This window comes from Coccinella septempunctata, chromosome 3 (genome assembly GCF_907165205.1).
Source record: "Coccinella septempunctata chromosome 3, icCocSept1.1, whole genome shotgun sequence".
Taxonomy (NCBI): Eukaryota; Metazoa; Arthropoda; class Insecta; order Coleoptera; family Coccinellidae; genus Coccinella; species Coccinella septempunctata.
Genome location: NC_058191.1, coordinates 5,391,249 through 5,415,887, shown reverse-complemented (window position 1 = coordinate 5,415,887; position 24,639 = coordinate 5,391,249). Strand labels below are relative to the sequence as shown.

General features: G+C 34.0%; 2 protein-coding genes across 2 annotated transcripts in view; one reads left to right on the top strand and one right to left on the bottom strand.

Annotated features, from left to right (window-relative positions):
• LOC123310475 (insulin-like peptide receptor) overlaps positions 1-4,484 on the bottom strand; it is a 137,678-nt gene extending 133,194 nt beyond the window's left edge. Inside the window, exon 1 of the mRNA XM_044893945.1 lies at positions 3,990-4,484. Coding sequence (XP_044749880.1) covers positions 3,990-4,334 — 345 coding nt within the window. The 5' untranslated portion in view covers positions 4,335-4,484. The remainder of the gene's footprint in view (positions 1-3,989) is intronic.
• A 159-nt stretch (positions 4,485-4,643) lies between these two features.
• The window catches only part of LOC123310476 (gephyrin-like), a 39,651-nt gene continuing 19,655 nt past the window's right edge, over positions 4,644-24,639 (top strand). Inside the window, exons 1-3 of the mRNA XM_044893946.1 lie at positions 4,644-4,804; positions 15,994-16,029; positions 24,010-24,527. Of these exons, the coding sequence (XP_044749881.1) occupies positions 15,996-16,029; positions 24,010-24,527 (552 nt within the window). The 5' untranslated portion in view covers positions 4,644-4,804; positions 15,994-15,995. The remainder of the gene's footprint in view (positions 4,805-15,993; positions 16,030-24,009; positions 24,528-24,639) is intronic.

Below are 24,639 nucleotides of genomic sequence, written 5' to 3'. Positions count from 1 at the left end.
TGTATTTGTTGTCCTTTATTATCAACGCATATTTCAGTCCATGTTGCCAACTTGTGCAATAGAAACGAAACGCTTTAAATTTTAAATACCCATTTTTATTTTTCATTTTTAAGTACTCAAAATAATTTTTTTGGGAAACGGTTGAACTGGTTATTTCAAAATGTGACGTTTCAAAGATATTTCATCATTTTCGTCAGAAGGAGTATTCCCTATTCAAATGTAGATTGCAGCTTCATGGTGATGACAGTTCGAATTAAATAGTTAGTACAGTCATTGTCATTAATGAAGGAGATTTGGAAATTTTCGTCAAATAAATCCTTCTTTCTACAAGCGTGCGCGATCAACCCTTTTCTCGCGCGCATTTCAAGTTGCAAAGAGGAAAATGTTGAAGAATAAATGGATTTCTGTCATGACTATATGCATCGAAAGCCAACAATGAGATAGTCAAGGTAACGACGTGCAGAATTAAGTCTGGCATTATATATCACACTATCACAGATTACAGAAACAAGTTTAGATGGCAAACTCCCCCCTTTAATCGTATAACTGAAAAAGTTTCAGATCTCGTCGGACAGGTAACTCTATGGAGAATACAGAGAAAGAGAACGATCGCCGTACTCAAAATGTGTCTCCAAAAACGAGGAAAATAGGAGTCGCTGCAATCGCTAGGTTGATCGATAAGGAGTGGGGATTTGAGCGTCAATTTGAAATGCACAGCCTTCATTTTATTTTAGGTTATCTGTCATCGTAATGTTTTCTGATTTTTCAAATCTTTATGAATTTTCTGAATTATATGCAATAAAATACAATTCAGGTGAGGTATTTTCCTATTTTCTCTCTGTGATATCGTGTGTTCGAAAAAGATTAATCCAATAAATGAAGAACTATTTATCCCGAAATTCATTTCGATAAAACCGTTCGTGAGAAGTATTATTGACCACAAAAATGTATTGTTGAAACATTTGTACGAGTCAAAGACTAACACTGTGTATAGTAATTTTCGATGAAGAATAAAATGAACTGGAATATGAATATATACATTTATCATTCCTCTTAACCATTTGCCATTTGCCACTAGTTCGATGCGGCAAACCACAGTTGTGGAAAATAAAAAAACTAGAAGTTTATAAACTTCACCATTAACATTCGCCTAATTATTCTACCATTTTTGTCCTAACTTTAACCATCAACAATATTGTCTAACAGAATCTATACAGAATTGTCTCAATTTGGAATTGTTGTTGCAAGGGATCCCATTTCATGATTATATGTATTACAGAAACCTCTTTGTTACATCCGATTCGGTAACGAAATTTCTTACTAGAATGAACTATCTCCACACATATGAACTCAAAAAAAAAAGTTTCATGTTGATATGCAAAATTGAATATGTAATTTATCATTTATCGAATTTTTCACTCTATCAGCATTTGAAATAGGTCAACCGCGATTGCAAGGTACTCAATTTTGATTTACCAAAACTGGTCGTTCATCGATTCTCGATAATATTATCGGAGTGAGGTTAGTCTAACATACTGGGTGGCTTCTATGAAACAATTGGCGATTTCTGCCAATATGATGTCCCCGGAAAATGTTCAGAAAACGTCAAGGCACGTCACTCGGCACGTCAATTTTTATTCAGAGCAATACATCCTTGGGTTTTCACATAATAGGGTATACTCCTTCTGACGAAAATGATGTATTTTTTATGAAACATCTTTGAAACGTCACATTTTGATATACCTAACCATTTCAACCGTTACCCAAAAAAAATTATTGTAAGCACTTAAAAATCAGTAGGCGCTGTTGCCAAATCGTAAACTTGAAACAAAGCGATTTTAAATTTTAAAACGCCATATTTGAAGAATGATTTTGAATAGTTTCCGCGGTGAATTTGAAAAAATCATGAATGAAACTGATAATTATTCACTTTAAACTTGCTCATGCAGTGATAACCCAAATTGAGGAGATTTCCCCATTGTCTGAAAGATGTCGTACTGAAATTGAAACACCAATAAGATTTCTGAGGAATTCGATAGGAATTCTCCGGGATTCTATTGGAATTTTTAAGAACGTATTAGAATTCTATGGAATCTCATTCCCATTTGGATTCCATGAAAATATATTTTCTTGTACACCAGAATTCCTAGCGGTTTCTCTCTCGTCCTAGATCTACTCTAGCAACATGCATTTTCAGCGAATTTTACAGATTCGCATATAAATACAACAAAATGTTATTTCATCATCTATTTTCTTTGATTCCTGACAGTTTCGTTGAGAAAGTAAACAAACTTTTTCTTTTGATGGTTCAACTGATCTTCATTTGTGAAATCAGGCATTTTTCTTTTTGTTTGATTAACAGTGAACTCAAATGAATTGAATGAAAATAAATTTCACAAATGTGAATTCCTTTATCATTTCCAAACGAGTTTCCAACATTGAATTATTCGGTAAAAACTGTAAAAAGATGAATAGGTAATGCTTTACTCCTGGCGTAACCTCCTACCCTACTGAGATTCCTTGGAATCTTTTCATTTGCTGAATATCTCAAAAATGGTCTGATTTATTCATATGGTTGGGACATTTTATATTGGTTTTCAGGAATACAATCATGATTTGATAAAAAAAATGGGTTCTTATTAGGTATAAGGTTTTTGTTGAAAACTTTAATCAAAGTGTGGAATGTTCCTGTGAATTCTTTGTGAAAACTTTTCCTCAAGATTACAGTGGAAAACATGGCTTCAATAATGACTATTGAAAGTTTCATCTTTCCAGCGTCGAAAGAACAAGTAGATATAAAAATCTCTGTGATAATTCCGAGTATAGAATACATAATATGTATTGGAATCTGGATTTGAATAAATGCTCAAATACAACTTGACCTCAAAAAACTTTTTGAGTTATATAATAGTTTGCATCTCCGAACTCGTACAAGCTCACAGAACTTCTGGGGGGTACTTCGTTACCTACGGGGAATTAGAATAAAATAATAATAAATGATAATGAATAAAATCCAAACTTTTAGGGTTACGAATTACCAGTACAGAAGCTTTCGGAAGTTTTTATACAGCAAGATTTGTCGGTTGGTATATTTGTTCAAGATCTGCGTCAGCACTAGATTCTTACTCGAATTTTTATAACGCGTTTCATACAATTTTTCTCTCGATATTTCGAAATTTCATGAATGAGACATTCATTCAATATTCTATTCTATTTGAACTACCCAGTTTATATAATTAACAAGTTTTGTTAGGAAGACATCTCGCTGGTTGGAGACTTCATATAGGTACCCAAATAAGTACCACCTATATATAAGAGTTTTCTTCACTAATAGATATTTCAGAATTGAGAAAAAAATTTCTCAAAATTTGTTTTTGTGACTCGGTTTGTGAATAATCTCCAAATCTTTTTCACCATAGCAATTCATGAAAATCTTCAGGAGATTTGTGACCCACAATTATCATTACGGAATTTCAGTCGAAATTTTGAACACAATTTTGGTACTTTCCCTATTTTCCTTGTTGATTTGATCGAAGCTCAACCACTTCAAATTCAACAAGTAAAGTTTGTTTGGAGATTCAAGTTAAGCTTTAAGCTTGGCTTTGAGCTTCGAGCGAGGCTTTAAGGTTTTCGTTCAAGCTATTTTTATGGAATTTCATAACTGAAACTTTAATTCATTTACCTCATTTTCAATGAAATGATCGAACTTAATCAAATTAATTGACCCACTAGATATTTAGCTGGGGGAAGCGATTAAACTAGTTTTTCCTTGGGGTTTTTCTCATTCCGGAAATTTCTCGGGAAATTTGTTGTTCTAGATTGATTTGGAGAGGTTGGCTAAAAGGTTCTCTTCTGTTAGTTTCATTGGAAATAATGGCCTCATTCAAATTTCACTTCGAAACTTTTCAGGAGGCTTACAGTTTCTCTTCTGGATGTTGTATGGAACAGAAAGTTTAGTGGACAGTGGATTTACAACATGAAATGTTTACCTTCTTGAGACTCTTGTTGTGATAGATGATTAAGGCATTACCAAGAAAAAGTTCTTTCCCACGAATCACCACCAAATTGGGAAAAAGCACTCCAAGATCCTGTAAGTTATCCAAAGCAAACACTTTAACGTGACCTGTCACCTCTCTCAATCGTGGAAAACTCGGAAAATTCACAGCGCCTCCTTGAAACAACGCAATCTTCAAGAACCCGACTATTTTCGTGCAATTCCTGAATTTGTCTATGTTTTTGATACAGCGATAGGTCACATCCACAGACTTACACCATTCCGCACTTGAACATGCACAACATAGACACAGAAAGAGAAAAAAAGCCCTAGAAAACATTTTTTCTCACATGATTGCAACATCATCATTTACACGTTTCATGAATGAAAACACGTTGTTTTGCGTTCGCTCCAAAGCAACGTACGCTGCCTGTCGCGAGCCGCTCTCTGAAGCAATGTGTGTGCGACATCGCTTCGCTGCTATCGGCCATCCAAGCATCCTGATAAAGTTTTCACGGAATTCACCGAAAATCAGATTCATGAACCGAACGCCGACGACGCTCTTATTGGACACGAAGATTGACGGAAGTGCACGAAGTTCATTAACTTTTCAGCGTACGCACGGATTGATCACTGACAAGTATGTTAGGTTAGGTTGAAAGTTGAGAGTTTATCTGGTTGTCATGCGAGATGAAATTAGTTTGAATTGTTTCTCGAGTATAAAAAGTTATCGTGAAATTTGATACTGAGTTGAGCGTTCTGTGAAATATTTTCAGTTGTTCTCTTATACTTGAACTCGCACTCATCTAGGTATGTTGTTATATTATTAATAAACCTCAATCGTGTTCAACAAACAAACAAACAAGAGTCAAGGATAAACGCGGTACTTTACACTTGACAGTATCAGATACAAGAATGAATAATTATCACTAATTCAGCTGGTGATAGAACGCAATACTATTTCAAATTGATATTAGAAGCCCGGCACATGAAAAAATTGAAATTAGAAAAGGAATGACACTTCTCATTTCATTGACTGAACTCCATTAATGGTTTTTCTAAGAAAATACTGATTTTAATCATGGGTAGAAGTTCAGTTGTCCCCTTCTATAATATAATCAACTGAGCTCTTACAACACATTTATTAGCTCCTCGAATTCAGATACCTACAGCAGAATAATTTTCCAGAGTACGGTTGCCGCGTTTTTATTTTTCGATATTTCATCAGGAGCTCATGAATTGCAAAAAGAACAAGCAATCTTATTCCTACAATAATCACAGTTCAAGTATCAGGACTACCTACCAGGTGCACATCCTATATCTGAAGAAAAGTGGGTTTTCAGGTATGGTTATAACATGGCAACGGTTCCAGAATTTGAGAATGTTATTTTTCAACGATCACCATAGACTTGTGGAAAAGCATTCCTGTTATAACAATATAGAAATATTGGTTGAAAATCAGGAAAAATGGTGTGGGAAATTGCTCTGGGATTGTGGAATCTGAAGATGAGACGTTTTCACATATTCCGAATTATTATGAAACCGCCGATGCAAAAACCGAAGAGATTCATTTTCCAAAAGATTGCCGCGAATGAAGTTGCTTCAATGCAAGCTATCGAAGAAAAAGTGTACAGAACGGAATAGAAAATACGTGTGGCGTCAGTTTATGAGCTTCATGCTGAGAAAAATTTTATTATGGAAGAAAAAACACAATCAAATGTTCTGGCAACAATATTAACAGACTGGGCATTCAATATGGGTAAGGGGTAAAGTAAATGGTGATGAGTACAAAGAATATACAGTTAATACGATTCGGAGCGTGATGGAAAAATATTCCACTGAATACAACATCAATTTCACCCTTTTAGTAATATTGCAAGTAGCAAGAGATGCGAAAAATGCCAAGAGAAAACAACTACAACAGTTACAAGCAGATTCACAGAAGAGAAAGAAAACTGCAGTTTTTCTTAAATACGTTGAATTCCAATTTAGAGTTAGTTGTTGAGACGAAAACACCCCTGATGGTTTGCAGAAGAAGTTATTGTTTGTTTTAGCTTGGCGTGGTAGAGAAGACCACAAGTGCTTAATTTCGTACTTTTAAGAAGAAGAAAATAACATAGGTGAAAAAACAGGAAAGATTATTTACGATCCCATGTTAACAAAGACGACGCAAGGAGGGGAAAACCATGCGCTTCATTGAAAAGGCTAGTGAACAACAAAGGTATCCTAATTTGTGTTCAATGTACAAAAAATTTTTAGAACACCAGGAATAAAAACAAAACGATTCTTTCTCACTGTGAATCCCTCTTGGAATATGAACAGGAAATAATATATCTAAAGATATTCCTGCTGGAAGAAATGCAGAATACAGTAAGCAAATGGACTATACTACAAGCCAAAGCTTCTGGTTTGAATATAGAGAATAGCAATCTTACTAACCATTCGTAACGAGCTAGGGTCATCTCGCAAAAAATCAAGAACGCCATATCTTCAAATGGATGAAGATCACTATGAAGAAATAATAAAAAAAAATACATGGCAATAACGTACGACAGGCACAGCTTTCTCAGACATTCTGCATTCTGCCGTTAATGCACCGATAGCATTGTCTCACCAGAATATATGTATACTTATAATAATTGTATATTCCACTGCAGGTCCTGCAACTTTTGATTCAGCTTAACCTTAAATGAATAGTTTCATTATATTTTCAAGTAGGTATACATTCAATATATAAATGAAAAATATAAAAAAAAAAACGCATTTCTGCGCCTCTTCTTTTTGTCAGTTACGGAATAGTTATTGATAACTAGTTAATGTCCAGTTTCATTATCAAATATAAAGGCCGTTTCAGCTTAAATCTTCCTTCAGTACAGTTAAAGGAAGCTTTAAAATTAAAAGGACATTAACGGTCGGTGTCATAATCAAACCTAAAGTGTCTTTAATTTGAAAGCTTACTTCAACACTACTAAAAATGACAGTAGAGGAAGCTAAGCTTAAAGTGACTTTAAGGCGGATCGGCCACCGAATGCGAAGTTGAGCGAAGCTGTGTTTTTTCAATGCTAAATCACGAGCTACGTCACTCGATTTGTAGCTTGTCAATTATATTAGTACTGAAAATGCTCAGCTTCGCGCAACTTTGCATTCGGTGGCCGATCCGCCTTAATTCGATTAAGGAATTGGACGTAAGTTTGAATGTGATGTTGGCCGTAAGAATCAATAAATTAATAACGTCAGTCAGTCAATACCTATCATCAAAATGACCGGATGATTTCACATTTCGGCGTGTTGTCTTTGAAAAGCTGCATTCTGTCATTTTCATTTTTGTAGAAAGAGCCCGACACCGAAGGCAGTTTTTTGACAACAAGTTGTCATGCGAAAATTATCGATAATTTTGATGCACTTGTGCTCATGGTGCACTGCTTCAAAGCAGTGTACCATGAAGCCTTTTAAAGCATACGGCTTTTTCTATTTCCGAAAAGAAGGTGTTTTTTGAAAGTCGCCGAAGTGCTCATTCAGATTGTGCCGATATTCAGTTGTTTTCGATTTGTTGATCAGCTTTCATATCGATAACTGTTAATAATCGTTTTTTGATGTTGATAATCAAATTTATATATGCAATGTGATGTATGAAGTACAAAAACAGGAGGTAAGTAGTTATTAATTCACTGTCCTTAATTCTGTTAACTTACAATTATTTCAGCGCATGGTCATTTTCAGGTAGAGCAAGCCCTCCCCCTACCAAAATTCTCAATACCCAGCAGCCCAGAGACTGGAATCGACTTAATTTTGGAGCAAGCAAGCAAAAAAATATCATTAGCTTTCCAAAAGCATATCCTGGCTACGCCAATGTGTCAAAGGAATATATAATAATGAAACCTTTATTGGAAACATACAAATGGGGCGAAGTCTAGCGAAAGCTACTCCACTCAAGTCCAAAAAAAAATTAATTTGAATCAAATAAAAGAAGAACAAGATCATAACTCAACAAAAAAAAAACGCATATATATTATAGAGAGCTACAAATCAAAGAAAACAAAATAAAACAAACTCAACACTTGTCTTTTTAAACTGACTCTTAATGATGACAAATAGCTCACTCCACACACGGTCTGACTTTAATTGTGCATTGAAAGAGAAAGAGCGCTGAAACATGGCTAAACGGAATCTAGGCATCATAAGAAGCCTTGGTCCATGCCTAATCGCGACATCATGAATATCATGTCTGAAGACTAACCTCTCCCACAAATAGGGAGGAATCGATTAAATATAATAGTCATCTAAAACTTGAAAGCATTTTCATTTCTGAGCCACTCCAGCCTATTAATCTGTTCTCCAACTGCCCTGTCATACTCCCTCAGGCAGAAAATGAATCTGCAATACGAATTCTGGACCTTCTGTAAACTATTTTTCGCACCAGAATCAAGACAGAGATTAAAAAGAACCAAGCCATATTTCAAAATGGATAAAACCAGAGTTTCACAAAGATACTTAAGTTTAAGAAAAATTTTTGACGATATAAATGACGTAGAGTCAGAAAGTGCTGTTTCAAAAGCAGTGTTACATGCTCTGTAAATCTCAACCCGCAATCGAAAACAATTCCGAGATTTCTGCTCATCACCAATTTTGATTTCAACCTTACGGTTGAAGAGTTGAAGGTTGAGAGAGTTTTTGGAAAGAAAAACCAAAATTCATCTTCAAACAATACCGCATGATGTTCTTCAAATCTTTATTGATATGCCGAATAGCCTGAGAGAAGGATGTAAAGAAAGACGGACCTGAGTGTCATCCCAATAAAAATAAATAGTTACATCTTTGAAAACACTATACATATCAGCTATATATGAAGGACCGAGAATTGAACCCTTAATTATTTTTTTGGTCCGCCTACTACCCGCAAAAAGTTTGTCCGTCTCTGACTAGGCTGTAGCTCTAGTGACGTTGCTACAAAAGATTATGAGAGAAGAGAATGACGAAAGATTTTACTTTTATTGGGAGATCTGAAAAGATTTTAAGGAGAGATCTGCAATAGCAAATTTTCAATTTTAATTTGAAAACTGAACGTCTGGACTTTGTTGCCCAAGTGCTATCTAAACAGCGCAGGGTTGCACAATAGGTCTTTAGGTCAAGTTGCATGCGAGGCTGGCATGGCCTTTTCCGCCCCTCCTATAATCTAATCGTATCTAAGATATAATAGAGTTGTGTTCCGCCTAATTGAACACCCTTGAATAAACAAGGAATATCCCTCAAATTGGAAAAATTCCAAGAATTTCATCTATAATTGATTAATTGATTCAATTTTCCACTTTTTCATCTTATGTTAGGAAACATCAACGGAAACGGAATTCTATAACAGAATTGGTTTTTATTACTACCCTCCACGAATTCATTAGACATTTTCATTGTTCGATTTATTCCTTGATAGCCATAATAGTCTATTAAAAAGTTCTGCAGTTGTGCCAAATATATGCATATAGAGAATATTAGTCAAAGGAACGCTAGACTACTCTTGTTATTGAATAATTCAAGTGCAGGTAATGAAGTAAAGGAAGTTTAAATTATTCACTTTCCCAGACTTGGTCTCAGATTTCTGCAGGAAAGAACATCCACCGTAAGTGAAGAATACAGGGTGGTTGGAATTCTATACTCATCGTTCAGGGAAGGGTCTGACTTGCTGTGTGATTAAATCATATTCTATTCCGAAAAGAGAAGTTCGTAGCATTCCAAATGTTACAATTCCAAAATTCCAAAGAATCGAAACCGGGGTTGCGTGAAGTAATAGGGAATACTCCTTCTGACGTAAATGATGTATTTTTTATGAAACATATTTGAAACGTCACATTTTGAAATAATTATTTCAACCGTTTCCCAAAAAAAATTATTTTAAGCACTTAAAAATGAAAAATAAAAATGGGTATTTAAAATTAAAAGCGTTTCATGTGGATTGCAAAAGTTGGCAACATCGACTGAAATATGCCTTTATAATAAAGGTATGGTTTTTATATTTGAAACGTAGAATATATCAGAGAAGAAGAGAAGTAATGAAATACGTTTTTTTTTCACTTCAGTGCAGGATAGAATATTGACATTTTAAATTTGTACCAATATCCATGCAAATATACAAAAAATCACCGTATAATTCAACTCATAATATCAGCTTCATCTGTATTCTGAAATTCAACGTATGATCCTAGTCCTATTGCAAACTTCTCGCGATGCGTGAACTGCAATAGAAAGTACAAGGCTTTTTTGCGTAGAATTCTTTTGCTACAAAAAAATGGTTGCTACGTGTAAGAAACCTATAGAAAACGCTAGATTCAAACGTATATCCTAACGATATTCAGTTTTTCGGTGGAATTCCCTTTTTTATGAGTTCTACTATCATAAAAAAAACTCAACTTTGATTGGTAAGGGAAAATGGTTTTGATATACATATTCAATCAATTCAGCTATTGTGGCAGAAACACAGCATCTCAATACAGGTAACATATAGATCATAATGAATTAAAAGCTTTAATGTAAATGGTCCCATTATCCCAGGTGATTATCTCAAGAGGAACTTATGTTAATTGGGCATTTCGCTTGTGAATGAATTCCTTTTGTTTCCGCATTAATCTTCATTGTATCTGTCACTGTTCGAGGACCTCATAAATGCAGCGTCATAAAAATGGAGAAATAAAGTGCTACAAAGTAATTTTAATGGGGTCGAGAAATAAACCTTGTATCAACAATGTTCAACATACATTGTTTGGAACGAACGTAGAGAATGAGCTCTGTTTAGAATATCACCGTTGCTTATGGGGCTCAATGAATTAAAAGTAGTATGTATATCATTCGTCCCAAATTGTGTAATCTTGAGAATTCTTCATTAATCGACTCATATATAATATTTCAAAGATTCAATCGATGTGGCTGATACTTGATTAAAATCCATAATTGAACTTAAAACAGATCATACAATTTTCACAAAAACATTACTCTTTTGTTACGAAATGCTTCAAATTTGCTTCAAGAAGGTGAATTCCTACACCATTTTCAGTTGTAATTCAGAAATAATCAACTGAAGTTTTACTTGTGGGAATAATTTGGCTGATATTGGATGAAAATCCATAACTGAACTTAAAACAGGTTATATGATTTTCATAAAAATTTGTTCTTAAATCACGACAGTTCTTTCGGTATCAATAGCATCTTCAGGGAAGTGTCAATTTGAAAAACTCATTTTTGAGAAAATCTTATGATTTGTTTTGAGTTCAAACATCACTTGTATTTCAGATAAGTAAATTTTTTTTCAGGAAGCATCAATTGTAATTCAGATTAGTCAATTTAATTTCATAAATGGTCATTTGAAATTCAGTTTACCCACATTTATTTCAGAAACCGTCAATTGTAATTCAGATCAGTCAGGATCATTTCAGAAATCGTCAATTGTTTTTCGAAAAAAATTGATTGAATTAAGTGATTAAGTGATTAACGATAAAAGCGATTCAGAATTTCCAGGAGAATAATAAGATGAGGATGAAAAATGGACAAAACAAATAAGTTGCTCATTCCACATAAGGAATAAAATCAGGAATTCTGCAACACCCTTTATATGTAAAAAGGGATTTCTTCAACAATTTATTTTGAATCATAATACTTTCGTATAAATTTTTCTCTACAGGGTAGCACAAAAAAGTTAAAGAGAAGAGAGGAGCATTTATAATCAATCACCCTGTACTGAGCTATCACATAAATCATGTAGTAACACCATAACTTTGAATAATATCCGTTCTTTTTCGAACTTTGTGAATTACAAATGAGTGTTTCTGAATTACAAATTATTCACAATTACGGTTTTCTGAAAGGACCATTTCTGAAACTAAATTGACTGATCTAGATTACAATTATTGATGGTTTCTGAAATAAACTTGACAAATCTGAATTTCAATTGATCATTTCTGAATGAAATCTGAAAATGGTGTAGACTTGAATGATCTGAAATACTATATCTGCTTGAATGAATCTCTTTTGAAAAGAGGAATTCCTAGATTCAAATTTTCTCTATTGTTCAGTTAGAGTAGGATGTAATTTTTAAAATTAAAGTGTAATTTGATGTTTGTCAGAGAGATCTGCATCTAAATTTTGATCCGTTGTCACAAGTTTTTATATTGGAATTCTGTCACCTATCGCTGAAATACTGAAATACATCATTAGTGTATCAATATTTTCTGTTCCTGTTTTTCTGTGATAAAGCAAATATTTACCTAATCTCGAGAATTTATCGCCTATTCGGAGAGAATGAGCCAATCTCATAATACCATAATAAATGGTGAAGATTTTGATTTCATGACACATGAATGGTAACTGAATTGGAGTTCTTTCGAAAATTTTTCAAACATTGTCATTTTGAAAATTTTGTACGGGTGATTTTGGGTAAAACGGTTGATTTACTTCTGTTGAAATGAAGGACTGACTTTTGAAAACACCCTGTAATTGCCTTCAATGTGCAAGAAAGAAGGAAGACTGGCAGAAGGAAGCACGATTAAATCTACAGGTATTGGTTATGTGGGATAAAACTGAACCGGCGTATTCGCCATTTTGTAGTAGGATTATCAATATATATTTTGTTTTCTTATATCCTATGTCTTTATTTGAAAGCTAATCTCGAAAATCTTCTTGTATATCTACACATATGTTTCCGTCGATGAATGCCTAATTTATCTATTCTTTTGATACAAAGCATTACAATTTTCAACAGCATTTAATTATAACATGTGTATGAAATACAGTTTTAACAGAGATTAGCGTAAACGGGGTACCATACAATTTGGTGTATGATGCAAGAGCCGTAGGGAGAAACCCCAGTAAAAAAAATTTCTCCCCGTGAGTGTAGTGGATTGTGAGAAATGAAATTGTTTACAAAATAAGCTGAAATAGTTTATAATGAAGGGGTTTTTGAAATTTCACGTTTGTATTAGTCCAATCCTTGTATTGAATATTTTTGGTTGATTTAGTTTCGGTTTCTAAAATTACTGTGCGGTCTTTATTGTTATGCCCAAGATAGTGCCGAATCAGCTCGGTTTCTGACCTAACTGTTAATGACAGCGTATAAAAATTCAAGTAGGGGAGAGTTGGACAAAACAGGATACTTCGGTAAAACGGGATATCGGGCAATATTCGAAAATAAGCAGGGCCATTTGACGACTGGTGTATAACTCGCTGTGGATAAGGTATACTTCATTCACTTTTATTTTAGCAGTCGGTTGGCCATGGAAATTTGACACATTTCACTCTGTATAGTACGAAAATGTGGGGTTATGACGGTTGTCAAAACATTTTTGGGTTTTAAATCAACGCTATGTTGCCCGTTCTACGTAAAAGTTTCTGTTATTACGTATTTTATCACAATGTCGAATCTCTTCGGAAAATATGTGACGAACATAATTGAAGTTTATACAAACTGATTGAAGGCATACCAAATCCAGTTATTTGCATGGAAAGTACAAGAGATCAGTATATCATAATATGCACTAGCTTGAGGAGAGTTAATGTTCTTTGGCTTACATCATTTGTAGATTTCAAAAATAATAACTCGAAGATGAAATGCATATGATGCAGTGGTTGGGAATGGGTATCTCCCGAAGGAATCAACAGATAATTACAAGAATGTTAAATTCTTCAACAAAAATCATCTTGCATCAATGGAAGTAAAAGTAATTGAAGGAAGTTTCAAGTTGAGATGAACTTCACCTTTGAACAAAAATTTCACATTAATAAACAAGTAACAGGGCAACTTGCGCGTATTTGTGGCTATTCATCTTAATACATTGATGTAATAATAATAATCAAGTATTTATTAGTACCTTAAGACATTTACATTGAATAGGACAAGTCAAATGAAAAATAGAAAAATCCATTTTAGGGAACTTATTCTCCGATGACATTTATCGAAAATCGAAAGTTAACTTTTCGCATTAATTTACTCAAACATAAAATTCTCAAATGCCACCACTTTTTTGGGTCTCCCAATAGAAAGAAATTCTTTGTCATCCTCTTCATTCACAATCTTTCTGATTGTGGAAATATCCAGCTAAAATATATGTCGTTTAGATTCAGATGAAACATTATATAAATTCTCTTACATTGAATATGTTCGCTACCGTCTGACGTATTGTGGATTTTAGAATATCAGGGTATGACTATTTGAATGAGCGGACCTGAAATCTAAATAGCACTTCCTGAAACCCTGTCTCTGATTTCATGAGTGCCAACCTAACTTCGTTCTAGTTACAAAAACTTGAGAAAATTATTTCATGGCCAACCGACTGCTAAAATAAATTTGAATGAAGTATATCTTCATATATAGCAGTTCATTAATCAAATGAATTGTATATCTGTAAGGTGTGGCAAGCTGCAATTCGTAAAGGTAGTGTTATACTATTTAGTTTTGCCGGTAGTTAATGGAGAATTTTTCAATTTGAATAACGAAAATAAATAACGATGAGTATTTCATATGAAAATTTGAATAATTGACTATATTTCGTGATATTTTCAGAAATAAAAAAAAAATATTTTCTCGTGAAAATCCTGAATAATATTTTGGAAGACGCGGTCGGGCAAAATGGGATACATTGCAGTCGGGTAAAACTGGATACTATCCCGTTTTGCCCAACCAAGAGATCTATTGGTTTCAACAAAGATTTTGAATTTAATTGTTCAACAAGTCTAAAGAAGGATGGGAAAATATGCGAGAGAAACGAATCGGCAGTAATAAACAAGAATAAAGAGAAGTTAAAAAATATAATATTTAACAACAAGTCGACAAAAGAGAAGCGAGGAAGAAACAAAAATTGTAGTAGTTCAGAAGATGAAGAGGAACCCGATGTAACCTGCATTTATTGTTCAGAATTGAACTCTAAATCAAAGAGTGCTGACGGTTGGGTAATGTGCAGGACTATCGTATTTGGTCTTACGAAGCTTGTGCCGGGGTTGAGAATGATGTTGATCCGTCCTCGTGCGATTTTTGTCGTTGCTGAAGTCTTGATTTGTTTTTTGTTATGAGTATGAGTTTCCTAAGGTGTTCTGTTTTCAATTTCAATAGATATATTTGACTCTCATAATCATTTTCATTTTCATTCATACATCATCCCATTTTACCTGACTATGAGGGCAAAGCAGGATACTTTACCTTTTATCACAAATATTACTTTTTCTACATAATCATCAAACAATGAAGGAATGCTCGATATTCAATGTATAGAGAAGACACCAGAGAAGTTATTGTGCAGAAGTAGCAGTTATCAATAGCTTGTTTAGAGAGTTATGGGTTATATAACGTTAGCTATCCCGTTTTATCCAACTCTCCCCTATAATATTTCCATATCTCCATATAGCTGCACCACCCCACTGTATTGTTTTCATTCTTCTGGTCAATTACAAGAATATAGTCTGTTACCAACAAAAGTGCTAGTATTGAAGTTGTATGTATATTTCTATAATATGATCGTGTATTATAATAGCTTTGTGTTTCATAGGTACTTTTTTGATATCCATATCGGCAGTTTTATTTTGATATTCGGGATACCTATTGGATTAATTGGTCTATTTGGGTACTAAATATCTGTCATCAGTCGTTTGTTTATCTGTATTCAGCATCTGGTGTACCACATGGTTCCTATCTTGGTCTCTCGATGTTCATTATGTGTCATTATTGTTGCTATTTATATTGACCGGTGTAAGGCATTCAAATTAATTTCGATCATTGACTTATATTCGCAATTCGAAATAACTTGAAACTATTTAGAATCCATTACATTATTCATGTTCTGCATTTTCAGATAATTCAAAATTTTCACCCGCAGAAAACATAAAACAGCAGTTAACTCGAATGAATATGTAATATGAGTAAATTATATGAATTATAAGAATGTACTGTATCATATCTGGTATAAAGCAAATTATTCCGTGCCTCGCATGTTATTCAAAATCAGTTTTCAATTTGATTATTTCTTTTTCAGAGATGGATAAACGTATAACTTTCGGAATTCTTACAGGTGAGTGATGTTTAAATTGAATTCCTTCTAGCTAACCGGAATTCGCAATTATTACTATCTACTCTTTACGAATGAATTGAATTATTTATGACAAGACATTGCCATACCTTCCCGAGAAGTTAGATTTATCCAATTCAATTTCTTCGTTCTGAGCTAACAAATGAACTGAAATTTATTCAGTTTCGTAGTTGATGAAAGATATCAAAACAAATGTCCCAGTCATATCCTTGACCTTTGAATTCTGGAGGAATTGCATCATTTCCAACCACTACCAATTTATGCGAATGCATCAGAAACTTCGGATTCGGCAGAAACAGATGTGAGGATATAAAAGCACTCTTCCGTGTTTTACGGTGAAAGAATTCGTAAAGATGAATGCAGGTTAGGAACCTAAGCTTAAAACTGGGTTAAGAATGTTCCAGATATAATAAAAGACCCTGCAATACACCACGTGAAAGGAGTTATGTTATGAAGAGATGAATCAGAACCTGAAGATTGATTTTCTTTTGTTAAGAAAATGACTATTTTAGGATTTTTGGCATCAATAAATCTTTCTGCTACGCACTGTATCTACAAATACCAAAACTCTCTCATCCGTGATACTTCCATCCGAAGAATATCAACAAAACGAACGGAAGGCAAAATTTTGAAGAAAAAAATTAAAATTGCTTACAATAAAATAAAAGAAACATGCTGATCTGAAAATTAATTGAAATTATACATTAATAGTTGGGGAAGCCTAGAGAGAAATTCGAGATTTACACGAGCGTGTCAGATTAATATAAGGGGAGATACCTTAGACCCTCTAACCTCTACCAAAAATTAGTTTTCTATACAGGGTGTATATGAACAGCTGCGAAAAATTTAGAGCTTGATTTTTCGTCGAAAAATAGGGTAGGTCTTTCATATGATTTTTTTTTGAACTACATATGCATAGTAACAGCCCCCTAAAGATGGCGCCCGAAAAGCAGTTCTTAATTTTTCTCTCAAATGTCAAGAAACTGGCAAGAAAAATCAAGCAGATATTTTATGCTGGCTCAAAAAATGTTTCGTGGTGTCCCTCCAAGTTTGAAAGGGGTGGAAAAAGCTACCCCTGAACATTATTCCACAAGAAATTTTTTACTATTTCCTTATTTTACATCAATAGCTTGGTTCATTATTAACAAATAAGGTCTCCTGTGATTTCTTTCACGGTTTTTGTAAAAAAAAAATTATATATCATCATGTCGTATAGGCTGTAATTATTTCCGAACTAGAATTTAACCAGTATGTTCATTTCATGTCATTTTCTTATGACAACTGACTAGTTTTTATCAAATTTGCTTCTGGTACACTTAATTTTTGGTTTGGATTTGGATATTATTTTGAGATCGACTTTTTGTAATTTCGTAATTTTCAGTTTGACCATCTGCTTACCATCAACGCTATACTACGTTATGCTTAAATTAAGCAAAAAAGCTTTCAAGGGACGAAAATGGCAATTGCCATTTTGAATAATGTGAACATCACATCAATGGGATGTTCACAGACTGAAAGATCTAATTTATCCTTTTACGGACAGTTAAAATTCAATAAAGTTTCTAGGAAAAAAACGTTATTCCAATACCTACATATTTTTTTATGAGCCTGAATGAAAATTTGTGGAATTAATGCATTATCGTCATGGGTAATCGAACCTAGAAGTATTCAGCAGCTTCTCAAATAATTATTTAATTTGTATGCACGTTAAAATATCTCAATCATTAATCGCATTCATTAATTACCTAGTTGATCAAATAACTATATTATTGTTATTATATCGACGCATTAAAAATGAACAGCCAACTCCTTTTAAGCCAGTTGTCCTGTCAATTGTCAATTTTTGTGAAATATTTGTTGAAGTTCCTCGTGCCTTAGAATCCACTTTAATTATTTTGACTTCCATTGGTGCGAGATGATTTTTGGTGCAGAATTTAACATTTCTTGTGATTATCTGTTAATTCGTTTGGGAGATACCCATTCTTCACCACTGCATCAGATGCATTTCATCTTTGGGTTAATTTTTTTTTTGGATTCTACAACTGATGTAACTTCTTCAACGTTTAGGCAGAGAAGATTACCAACATTACCTTTTCTCGAGCAACTGCATATTATTAATTCAATTCTCTTCCATAGCAAAAAAAATATATATTTGTAAACTTATCTCTTGTACTTTCCATACAAATAACTAAATTTGGAATCCCCTCAATCAATTTTCATAAACGTTAGTTATTTCACATATTATCGAATCCATATTTTCCGAAGCGATTTGACATTTTGATAAAATTCTTTCACGTAGAACGGACAACACAAAGCTGAGTCAAACCCTAAAAGTGTCTTACCAGCGTCATAACCTCACATTTTTCTACCTTACATTGTGGAATGTGTCAAATTTCTATGGCCAACCGAGTGCTTTTTCCATATGAATGGAATATACATACCAGGCTCTGTTTACACATTGCATGTTGATGTTACACATTGCTGCCTCCTTCGCTCGAGGATGGTTCATTGTCACGGACATACTAACAAGCTTCTATCGATTGAACTGTTTGTTGCACTAATTTGGTATAATCATCCAGCATATTAAAATTTCTCATACTGGGATGATTGTTAATAAGAGCATTCAACCAATAAATTTCCGACCGAAACTATATTATAGCTAGTTTGTTTCGAAAATTGAAAATTACTGGATTATTTCAAGGAAGCTGACCCAATTCGTCAATACAGACAAGGAAGTGATCTCGTGATCTCGAAGGTTTTCAGGGGCGTAGCTACCGCGGTATCAGCGGTATCAGTGATACGGGGCCCCCAGGCTTTAGGGGCCCCCGAATGTCTGTAAGCAAAAAATTCCTAAAAATGTTATCCAAAACCTCTTACAGGTTTTACAATAGCTAATACAACCATTCATTTCAAAATCCCGTTCATTACACCGAATCGATCATTCAGATAGATACGAATACCTACTCAAAATCTGAAATTCAGAAAATTCGTGCCATCAAAGAACTTTTAGAATTAGTCCTAATAAAATTCGATAGCCCTGCATCCAGTTTTCCGGACCATATTACTGCATGCCTTTTATTTTAGACCCTTCCGGTTACAACTGCAATCGCTGAAAGGAGTTTTTCAAAATTAAAACTCATAAAAAATTATCTGAGGACTTCTATGGGACAGGAACGGCTGTCAGACTTGTCGTTATTGTCAATAGAGGGGGAACAACTTAAAAAAGTGAAATCGTCATCAGCTATGACTGATTTGATAAATAGATTTGCTGAAATAAATGCTAGAAAAGTGTATCTTTAATTTTTGGTATTTTTTGTTTATTATTTGTTTCTATGTTATTTGTTTCTGTATGATTTCGCTCCCAGCACCAAGTATGAGTTAGAACTTTTAATTATAAGTACATATTATCATTTCGATACTAATCGAACATTTTTTGCTACTTTTATTTTAACTTCACCCTTCCTTAGGGCCCCTCAACACATTTTGATACAGGGCCCCTCTAAGGCAAGCTACGCCACTGAAGGTTTTCTACACCACAAGGTGTGTAGAATAATAACTGCTGTACGCCTTACATCCATAACAATAGACAGGCGAAAAGTTGATCGTTTTGGAGAAAGAAAGGATTATTCTGCGTTATGTTTGGAGCTGCTATTTCACTCTCAGAGTTAGTAATGTGAATTAAGTTCTACATCGTTTCCTGTCAGGTGGCACTAGGGTTTATTAACACAAAGTAGCGTCTGCTGGCATCGAATAAAGAGGCCATCAATTCGGTTCATTTTCGTCGAGGTGAGAGTTGTGTTGCTCTGACATTCCGACGATGAAAAATGACGCTGAAACCATGTTCAGCATTCACTTTTCCTCGATTTAATGATTTTTATGTTGAAACTTTGATTGTTGGTGGTTGGTTGACTCTATTTAAATCTTACCATAAAAATCATCAGTGATTTTTATATAAATGGAGCAAAATTAGTTTCGTTAATTTCATATTATCTTCCACTTATATTTCTGTGGTACAATATTTTTCGAGATAATCTGACAGACTCCCCCTTATGCAAGAACACGATGGATGAAAATGGTGCTGTACCAATACGAGGTACTTTCATCCTTTCCAACTACAAATAAATATATTCATTTCAGATAACTTGACCACATGGATGTATACTACATTCACTTTTATTTTAGCACTTCGTCAGGCGTATTCTCAAAAATCTTCAGAATTGTAGTTTTTCTATTGACATTTGTCAACACACGGAGAAGTTGATTCGTTTAATTTTGAAATTACCGGATGTCAATTCATTGCTCAGTAAATTAATCCAAATACAATCTATTCCTACTGAAATGTTGGTCAAATTATTATTTTGTTCCAACAAAATACACGTGAATTCTTTAATTTTTCGTTTATAATGATCCTGTTCCATGTGGTCTCCTTTATTTATTAGAACACACATGAGGTAATAATAATTTCGCTATTTCTAATATTATTTTTATGTTCGCGCTTTCTTATTTCTAGAGGATTAGACGTTTCAGCAGTATAAGTTTTATTACAAATACAGGAAATGTTATAACAAATTTTTTTATTTTGTTATTCATTCAATGGTTTAGTTGTTGTAAGTATAGATCTTAAATCATTTCGTGCTTTGGAAACAGTACTTATATTGAATTTGGAACCGATTCTTCTCAAATATTCCGTCTTGATGTAAGTTCATTTTAAAATTAGATAAAATCAAACTACAACTTCCACGAAATATGTTTTTTCATTTTTCTTTTTAAATTTAATATTGTTTTCTTTATAAAATCTGCCGGGTATTGATTATACTATCCTTGAGAGATTTTTAAATGAAGTCAATTTCATTATTTCTAAGTTCGGGTGTAGACGAAATCATAAAGTGTTTTTTCTATAAGACTTCTTTTGACACTTACTTGGTGATTGAAATAAAAATTTAAATGAATCGACTTCACTTTAGCGGAAGACCACTGTTTCGAAAAAATTTGAAAATGCTTCTATTGAAACATCCAAGAATGACAGTTGATCATTCTCTCTAATTCCATTGTGAATTTTATCATTCTCTCCATTTTTTTTCTCCCCATCTTCTTTATGTGTATCTATTCAATATTTTACCTTTTTTCTTTAACTTTTCAGATGACAGTCTGGCATTTTCTGTTTCTTGTATTGTTTGCATTATTTCTATACCTTTCTTCTTCATCTATCATTTTTTCCTAGTAATTCAATTTGTTATTGACCGCCAAATTGAGTGTTTCTGAACTACAAGAATCTACTTCCTTCCACACTTTATCTAATATTTAATTTGTTTTTCAACATACCTCTTCATTTTATTTATTTTATCATCCAGTTGTTTTCATACTTCTTTTAGAATATTATGTTCCCATAAATTGTTCTCCGAATTTTCGGTCTTTATCTTCTTTCATCTTTAATACTTTTTTATACTGGTTTCCCCTTCTGTCCCAGCTAACGTCATGATTCTGGATTCCATATCGCGAGTGTCAGTACAGCTTGAATTGCCCCAAGTTGGGAGTCAATTTCTTACGGTCCGTTCTAATTGAATTCAATTTAAATATCAACTTGTTGTTTCAATCAACAGAATAGCAACTCATAACAGAACATTCAATTCCAACTGACGTTTCTAAAATCCCGATTGACAAATTTAATTTTTTCTGTTGCCATCTCATCATGAATTTTCAAATACTAATGGCCGTTTGCACCGTTTCCCTAAACAACGATTATATTCTTAAACAACGTTTAATTCCCTAACCGGGTTGCACCGTTCCTAAACGTTGATTATAAGGCCCTTAAACGTTGTTTAAACTAATCGCAGAAATTTGCTCGATTAAAGCTCGATTGAAAGGTTGATTGAAGTAAAACTTCAAATTCGATTGACAAATGTGTTTTCTATTTGTGTTAATATAAAATTCGAATTAATAATGGATGATTTGGAAGATGAGACACTCGATGAGATAGTACTTGATGATGATCTTGATGCACTTGGCAATACTGAATTTGGATTTCCCAGACGTTTACTCGGAGAAAAAATTATTTCGAAGTGATGGACAACCTCATAATTTTCAGAAGATTTCTTTTAACGAAAGAAACCGTGTTATTTTTGTTGCCATATATGGAGAATGATTTGGAATTTAATAATTAATTATATCATAGAAATATAGATATTTCAGGAATAATAGTGTGACAACAATAAATGAATTGATAGCTATATTGAGGTTTTATGCTAGTGCTGGTTACTTGGCTTCTGTTGCCAATTTCATAAATGTAGATGTATCGACAGCATCAAGAATTATTGCTGCAGTTTCATTAGCAATTGGTAAATTATATTCCGAATTCATTAAAATGCCCAAAGATGAGGAAATAGTGCAAATTCAACAGTCCTTTCACAAGAAGGCTTCTTTTCCTAGGCTAATAGAATGTGTGGATGCTACTCATAGTACTCATGTTCGCACTTCAAATTCGAAACACAACACCGAAATTCCAAAAGAAATGTTCGAATTTTCCATCTTGACAACAGAACTTTAGACACAAAACCTTGACTTCTTTTTCTTTTTAATTTATCTTCTATGATGTGCTTGGCTGAAATTTTGAATTTTTTATACTGTGAGTGGTGTTGCCAAACCTATCGATGATTAAAGTAAACAACGATTATGATTCGACGGTGCAAACCGTCAACCGCTAAGCAACGTTTAAATATTAAACATCGATTAGTTTAACCATGGTTACCAGCGAAACGGTGCAAACGGGCATAAGCATCTATGATACCTAAATAATCAATATTTCTAACTCATAACTCAACAAAAATCTCACACTCATTGAACAAATTAACTAAATTATATTGAGGAAACTAGAACCATAACAAAACCTTTATCTCAATATTTAGAAGAATGTAAAAGAGTTACTTATATTGTGCGTCAAGCACATAAAATAGAAACCAACAGAACAGGCTCTCAAATCATTGTAACAACGCTTGACATATCTACGAAAAACAACAATGAAACCTGATAAAATACGTCAAGTATCCAAGACCTATAAATTAATAAGAGGTGAAAAGAAAATGGTAATAATAACCTGAATCGTAACATACTGAATTCAAGGTACAAAAATAAAAGAGCTTTATCTTACTAGCAATTCAATCCTAGGAAAAGCACTAACAGGAATACCAGTTTAACTTTTTTGAACAAAGAACTACATAAGTGAATACTTATGTACCTACCTGAAGAGAGTCTCGAAGGGTTTTTAACGCTTGCGCCATCTCCTCTTTTACCATCGCAACTTATAGAGAAGACTCTCTCACTCTTCGCTTATGGCTGGTGTATTTGATCGAGTCCACCAAGGGGCAGACGTTGTAGCAATGAAAAAGCAGTCCATTACACCATACCGTGACAAGAACACTTCTTTCACCTGACATAAAAAAAAATTTCCCCTTTTTACGATGGCATTATCTCTGATTGAAAAGAAATCCATAAAGCAATCAAATTATAAACCAGTATACAATTCTATAACCCTTGTGTGGAATACACCTAGAATCTCTCTTTCGGTCCAGAATCGACATTGCCTCACTACTAAAGTGAAATATTTTATGGAGTTAAGCACTTCTAGAGAATATGCAGTGATGATGAGCAAATAGTTTGTTTCAAAAATAATAGATGCTTGTAGAAGTATAAGAATATATCAATGGTAGTCTGACTTAGACGGAGCGCCCACCGAAGTAGTGTAACTGTGACATAGCACATACATGACAAAGGCGATTCATAATTTTCACATATCGCATATCTGAGTGAAGAGTGTTTTTGACCACTTCACGGATTCTATGGTAGATAGGCTCCCATCGAAATAATAGTTTTCATATCTGATTTATGTGATTCGATGTTGTGGGTTGATTTCTCCATAAAAGATTCAGAACTTGCAAGGCTACTCTGAATCATAATTTCTGCTTGCAGTTAGCGATTCCTGCTCCAACGGAACAAGCCAAGACCTCTCAGGACCGGGCTTATGTCAAGAAGTCGAACAGTGCTTCATAAATTCCAAGATCCTATTTCAGGATGTCATACCAGACGATCAGAAACAAATTGAAGAAACACTTCTCTCTTGGTCTTTAAAAGGATGCAACGTAGTCTTAACCACCGGCGGTACTGGATGTTCGCCAAGAGATGTTACACCGGAAGCTACCAGAGCGGTCATCGATAAAGAACTACCCGGTATGTCCCAAGTGATGATGAATAAAAGTTACTCAGTAACAGAAATGGCGATGCTATCACGGGCTGTCTGTGGGATAAAAATGAAGACGTTGATTATCAATCTGCCAGGAAGTTCTAAGGGATCTAAGGAGTGTTTCCAATTTGTTTTGAACGCCATTCCTCACGCCGTCGCTCTGATCAATGACGACATCGAAAGTGTTGTTACGACTCACAGGTATATCACAGCAGGAGATGTTGGAGGCTTTGGCGAGCCCAGCAAGGTATGTGTTCTATATCTATAGCTATTATCTCAACTCTTTAATGAAATTCCCATCAACTTCGAAGCTCTGGTTCCGGTGTTATGGAAAGACAAACATACAAACAAATTGAATA